The sequence below is a fragment of the Nicotiana tabacum genome, chromosome 6 (genome assembly GCF_000715075.1).
Source record: "Nicotiana tabacum cultivar K326 chromosome 6, ASM71507v2, whole genome shotgun sequence".
Classification (NCBI taxonomy): domain Eukaryota; kingdom Viridiplantae; phylum Streptophyta; class Magnoliopsida; order Solanales; family Solanaceae; genus Nicotiana; species Nicotiana tabacum.
In genome coordinates, this window is record NC_134085.1 from 146,888,526 (window position 1) to 146,894,990 (window position 6,465).

General features: G+C 36.8%; 1 protein-coding gene across 5 annotated transcripts; it reads left to right on the forward strand.

Moving 5' to 3' along the window:
• The first annotated feature begins 1,640 nt into the window (after positions 1-1,640).
• LOC107766349 (RNA-binding protein 2) lies at positions 1,641-5,441 on the forward strand. 5 transcript variants are annotated; one of them, XM_016585121.2, is made up of 7 exons: positions 1,641-1,801; positions 2,372-2,493; positions 2,588-2,822; positions 2,894-2,955; positions 3,040-3,121; positions 3,974-4,094; positions 4,202-4,614. In XM_016585121.2, the coding sequence occupies exons 1-6, from the start codon at positions 1,723-1,725 to the stop codon at positions 4,075-4,077; spliced, it is 684 nt and encodes a 227-aa protein (XP_016440607.1). In that variant the 5' UTR covers positions 1,641-1,722; the 3' UTR covers positions 4,078-4,094; positions 4,202-4,614. The 5 variants fall into 5 exon arrangements, with proteins under 5 accessions (XP_016440607.1, XP_016440604.1, XP_016440605.1 ...); XM_016585118.2 differs by lacking the exon at positions 4,202-4,614 and adding an exon at positions 5,124-5,441 and having other exon boundaries at positions 1,642-1,806; XM_016585119.2 differs by lacking the exon at positions 4,202-4,614 and adding an exon at positions 5,148-5,441 and having other exon boundaries at positions 1,642-1,806.
• The last annotated feature ends 1,024 nt before the right edge of the window (positions 5,442-6,465 follow it).

A 6,465-nucleotide genomic window follows, 5' to 3' on the forward strand; every position in this document is an offset into this window, starting at 1 on the left:
TAAAAGATAAAATTTGCACATAAGTTCATATTGTATTTAAAATCAGATAATCAAGCCAAATATAACAGTTGAGTGACCGTGCTAGAACCACGGAACTCGGGAATGCCTAACACCTTCTCCTGGGTTAATAGAATTCCTTATCTAGATTTTTGGTACGCAGACTGTAATATAGAGTCATTCATTTCCTCGATTCGGGATTAAAATTGGTGACTTGGGACACCCTAAATCTCCCAAGTGGCGACTCTGAAATAATTAAACCAATCCCGTTTCGATTGTCCTTTAATTGGAAAAAAAAAACCCCTGCGCCCCCCCGGGCGCGGAAAAAGGAGGTGTGACAGGGTGCATAATTTTTTTTATATAAAACGCAGTATAATACCACGCTTTATGTATTTGAATTATTGTTATGTCAGTTATCCGCAGAACACTTATTGGTGGGCCCAAAAATTAATGTGAACTCAGTATAATACTATATTTTAGTAAAACATAGTATAATACTACGTTTTACATTAAAAAAAATATTGTCAGTTATCCTAAGAATAAGGAATATTGGTGGGCCCAAATTGCAGTAAAACATAGTATTATAATGCGTTTTTAGTAAACGTAGTATTATACTGCGTTTTACTTTAACGGCTAACTTTTCGTTAAACTAAAACGCAGTATAATACTGCGTTTTAGTTAAAAAGATAACTTTTTTTTAGCTGTATAAAGATATTTTGAGTCCAACATACCATTTCTTAAGTTTCGGACTCCCCGTTATTAACATAGGATGAGCCTTCCAAATGTGATTGTGCACCGACCCACTTTTTCACATAACTTCAGCATACGGGGCTGAAGTAGCAAAGACAATCACGCAACTTCAGCATTCTAGTAGCCGGGCCTGAAGTTCAGCTCTAGAGCTGAAGTTTTTATTTTGTAACTGGCGAACTTCAGCTTTAGAGCTGAAGTTTTTGTTTTGTTACTGGCGAACTTCAGCTCTAGAGCTGAAGTTTTTATTTTGTAACTGGCGAACTTCAGCTCTAAAGCTGAAGTTTTTATTTTGTAACTTGCGAACTTCAGCTATTTCACTCCTTTTCTCTGTTCCTTGATCACATGTGAGATGTTATGGTTGAAGTTTTCTTGATTTTTGGCTTCAGTCTTGGCATTAGATGACAACATTTTCTTGGTTTCTTCCAGTTCTAATAACTTCTCTTCCAATGAAAATTTAGCATCATTAAGCTTCATTTGGACTCGTAACCTCAGTCATTCTAAGCATTTTCCTCTCTTCTTCCGTTTCTTTCCTCAATCGATTGATCTCTGCTCTATCCAACGATATATGATTGGCAAGTTCTTCGCAGACTCGCTCCAATGCTTCTCTCCCTTTTTTCTCTTCAAACAACTCTCTTGCAAACATTCCATGAACTGAAATTTCATAGCAGCACCAACAGCAGCAGAAGAAAGAAGAAGAAGAGAAGAAAAAGAAGAAGAAGAAAACGAAGGAGGAGAAGGAGAAATGGGGCTGAAGTTATTTAAAAATTGGGTACAAGTTAAAAGTTTTAAAAAAAATAGGTATAGGTTAAATGAGGGCGACCAAATAGGACGCCCGTACAATTTTTACCAAAATACCATTATTTAAGTTTCGGAACCATTTAAGAACTACTGTACTTTAACATTGGGTTATTACTTCGATCTTAAAGCAGTTCAGTTCGGTGTTGGTAATTAACTATTGTCAGAGTGACATGGCGGATGCTTATTGGAGGGTCAGCGACGGCCGGATACAGCCGGCTTCTCTTCCTCCGGTCGCCGGAAAACGCCCTCGGACCGAGTATGGTACCTACTTCTACTCCCATTCTCTTCAAACTCTTTGAAATGATTAAATTTGTCTCTTTATTTTACTCTGTTGTTCTCTTCGGAATTGACAAAAGCTAGGGTTTTTACTTTTACTCAGTCAAAAATTTATTTTTGAGGATTTTTTTTGTGCTTTAAAGGGAAATATTAGGATAGCAATTGAAAAAAAAAATGCTTCTTTAAGGATGTCTTTCGCAGAAGTTAGAGGAGCAAGTAAAAAATGTGATCTTTTGTTATTTGTCGGCCTAAATTGGATGGTCGCGGGAAAAATAGTGTCAGCAGTTTATTAAACCTTGAACATTTTTTTGTTTTTTTTATTAAGAGGATAATTGGATAAAAATCTTCTCTAAGTAGCAGACTTGGCTTTCATTCTGTTCTCTGTTGTTGATGCTGACAATGTTTGAACATCATCTTGCCTAATTTAGGTTACCACTCTCTTGTTTCTTTGTATGTGTCTTCTACTAGCAAAACTATGAGTGTTATCTAAGTTATTGCCAATTATCTCTTTTCAAGAAGGATACTATCATTTTATGTTGTCAATTCATAGATGTTTCAAGTCGTCCTGAGATGCCTGGTTATTATGGCCGCAATGGTGAACAAGGAACGCATCATGCCATTAGGGATACGGATCCTATTGAGGCATCCTATGAACAATACTTGCGAAGTGGGGTACTTAATATTTACCTCTTTGCGTGTTTATTTCTTTTTATGCTTGCTTCCTTGACTATGTGTTAGTCTAACATATTGTTAAAAAATTTATCAGCAAACTTCCTCCTATGCTGGTGGTGAATCCGCGAGATCCATGGGTAATGGAGTAACCAGTCATCCTATTGATGATCCGCGTGTTATGGGTATCATGGGATCAGAAGCAGTTGCTGCTAAAAGCAGGACCATTGGGATGGGAGGTGTTAGACCACAAATTCCTCTTCCTCCTAATGCTAGCAATACATTGTTTGTTGAAGGGTTGCCAGCTAATTGCACCCGAAGAGAGATGTCACGTATCCTTCTGTAATCTGATCTCCATTTAACTACTTTTCTTACCGTTTCTTTCCTTAGCTTCAGTTCGCAGATATATTTCGACCATTTGTAGGTTACAGAGAAGTTAGACTTGTGATCAAAGACTCACGACATGTAAGAACATACCTATATATTTCTTCCTAGTTGTAGTTCTATTATGATGTTTTCTTAGGAATTCTGCCCCATCAACTTATGTAGCCAGGAGGCCATCCGTTGGTTCTTTGCTTTGTTGATTTTGTGAGTCCAGCCCACGCAGCTACTGCAATGGATGCCTTACAAGGTGAGCTTTCCACACCTGCTATTGGTACATTAATCTTGTGGCTGATTTCGTTGTAGGCTTAAAGTATATGCAGTGTTCTATATCCTTCCCTCTTTTTGGGAAACCTGCAAAGATGGCTGTAAAAATAAAGGCTACAACAATTAAAAAGTGACTTTTGCTTATCCAAGAAAAAAGGGCTTCAGAATTGTTTATGTAGTTTGTCCACTTTTAGCCTCCAGCTGCATCTCAAGACCTGACCTACAAACTTTAACGAGGACATCAAAATCATTTGGTTGGTTTTTGTGATGTAAATGATATAATTCAATTTTTGTATTTTGTGGCTCTAACTTAATTTCAGAGCCAAGGATGCCCTTTAATGAAATCTTTACTTTATAAAGAAAAAGACAAATTTTAGCGGAGTCTGGATCTGGATCACCTGTCAAAAAAAGCTATCTGATACATTGTGTCTGATGGTTGCCGTTGTCTTATACTAGGCTCCATTAAAGAAATTAGGTCTCCACATTTTCTTGCCTCAAAACAAGCAGAGAGTGGTCAAGTTATTCACCTTTTCTGTAGTTTCTTCTCTTGCTTATCTGAGTGACTTGCATGTTAACATTTTTTTCTAGTAGTTGGACTTCCATAAAGGTAAAAAAGATTTGCACAAGGTACTGTCTGTGCTTTGCCAGGGTTTGATTTGCATGATCTGGTGAGTTCGAGTTGCAAATTTCATGGGTTGGTTGCCTGCGTTAATTTTATTAGAAAGTGATCCTCTGCCAATTTTGGGACATTGAACTCTAAATCACATGTTTGTGCGTCTGTACCTAATTCGTCAATGATGTGTGCTGTCTCAGATAGTAAATCTCAATCTTGCAGGTTATAAATTCGATGATCATGACCGTGATTCGGTCAACTTAAGGCTGCAATATGCTCGCAATCCTGCTGCTCGGTCAGGTGGTGGGCATCGCACAAGACGTTAAATTATGCGTCTTTACAGGTGATACACTTGGCTTCTGTGCATTTGACCCTCTATTACTAATGATGAAAGGCTATGCTACAAAATCATTAATCCAGCTAATTTGTGGAACGACCCTTACTGTGTAGGACCAACTTGACTTTGGAGACTACGTATTTAGATGTTACACCAGCTTTTGCAGTTGTGTACTACACCTCTCTCTGAAAGGGTTTCATTAGGACTGGCCTTTTCTATTTGCATAGGAAGAAATGGTAGTTGGATATTAATATTTAGCTTCCCTTTCCGCGTCAATGTTGGTGTCGTCCTTTGCTGTGGACGGGTGGTGTTATAAATCATCTCCTGATAGATGAAGATGATTGTTTTATCTGGTGGTTAGGATGTTACCATACTGTTGTAATGATAAATGGGAGGTGCTGCCTACTAATTTTTAGAGTTGCTTGTTTGATCATGTGGTAAATTGTTCGAATTCATCTTTAGATTTGCTAAACAACTTATTATGACATAGCCATTAGCCCATTTCAGGGTTCTATTTGATGAGCTATTGATTTCTATTTTGTCTGACGACAGAAATGCTTAGTGTTGTGTGTCGATATTGGATGTTTGATATACTGGGATTTAGCCATTTAGGTAATGGAAGAAATTTGCAGGATTAAGGGGAAAAAAACTCCTTCTATTTGGTAATTTCTGTGTTAGCTTGTCTGCACTTTCCCTTGGCATAGTTTATTCTTGGTTTTGGTCATATTTTTTCAACTAATTTGGAGTTTAGTACTCAGGAACTGTGTTTCAAGGTCCAAGTAGCATTTGCTCATATTATACGATTTCGTAGTAGGTTTATGACTGTGAAAACGAGGGATCTTGACTTTTTCAATCTTGAATTGTCATCAATGCGTATACTACAGCCATCTTTGCCCCAATGTTCAACAATTGTTTATCTCTGCCCTGGTCTTCAACAATTGTTTAGTCTCTTCATTTGTTGCATATTTGTGCTTTTCATAAATCTGCAGACGGAAACTGGTACCATTTCTTAGTTTATAGCCTAATTTATATTAGGTGATGCTGGATCTGTTTGCTTAGTGTGTTCACAGTTATAGAGCGGAGGCTGCCAAGTTCTGTCATATGTCTTATGGAGTGTGACACAATGCTCCTTGATGGTTGCGCAGCATGCATATTCCATCTCAAAGCATCATATTGTCTTGTCACCAATTTACACATAATCATGTTGAAAACAGTAGATATATCCTTGTGTTTTTATATATTCTCCAACTTATTTTGACATTCTCATGTATATTTGCTTTAAAACCAAGAGCGAGACACTGTGAAGGAACATTTGATAAAAAGAAAATCAATATGCTGGAGAACATTGTATTACATTGTTAGGTTTTGCAGCCCACAGCAGACAAATTCTATGGCCCGAAGGCCCAGAAACATATTCATAGTCTTGGCACTCATTTGCTTTCTGCATGTAGTTTATCAAATGGAATAATGAAACCTGGAATATTGATGGTCTATTTTACAGCCTTGATGGTTTCAACATATACCATTGATTCTTTTAAAAATAAAAAGAAATAACAGTAACAAAAACTATACTTCAATTCTAAGTTAGTTACGGTTAGCTATATGAATATCTTACTATCTATTACGCTCCATTTAAAACAGATAGATTGAGAAGGAAAAAAACAAGGCAAGTTTAAACCCATAAAACTAGTTTTTACTGTTAGTTAATGGTAAAGCTGTAATTATTCAAAGCATATTTAGGAGATGCAATGTTTTTCTTATTTATTGGCGATGGGGAGGGAGCTTTTCCAACTGGCGACGCAAACAACTGAACAAGTAGGCACATGGACGGGAAGAAGCATAGAAAAAAATTGAAAATTTCACTCAAACTTGCAGCAAGAAAGAGAAAAAGAAATAGCTTTTCGTGTTGTCCGATAATCGAAATTCATTGGTCCGACTAATAGAGGGGAGGGTCTCACCAATCGCACCACACTCCTCGTTGTTATGAAAGTGTGATTTTGATATTTTGAAGGAAAATTTATCCCTGGAGTATCAGCATAAGGAATTAACAAAATGATAACAAAATGATGATGTGAAAATTATGCCTTCTATCCAATCTGAGGGTTAATCTGTTCGGTCATTGGGGTAGTTGTTTACCCGTAAAACGATACAGTTGAATTTATACGTGGTTTATAGACAAATGAATCGATTTGATCTCAAAATGATAAATAAATTAAATAAAATGCAAGACTTTGTATTGAAATAGAGATGAGATAGCAGATAGCATGGTTCTGGAAGAAGAGCTTCCGAAGACAATAATAATAACAATAAGCGAGAAATAAAATGTTATTGAGCTTAGAGTAATGTATATAACATAAGTTTGTCAGAAAATTTGTGT

Coding starts and splice junctions, on each gene's coding strand:
- LOC107766349 (XM_016585118.2), top strand. CDS start 1,716: ATGGCGGATGCTTATTGGAGGGTCAGCGACGGCCGGATACAGCCGGCT. Junction 2,494..2,587: donor AACAATACTTGCGAAGTGGG/GTACTTAATATT, acceptor AAAATTTATCAG/CAAACTTCCTCCTATGCTGG. Junction 3,122..3,973: donor TGCAATGGATGCCTTACAAG/GTGAGCTTTCCA, acceptor TCAATCTTGCAG/GTTATAAATTCGATGATCAT.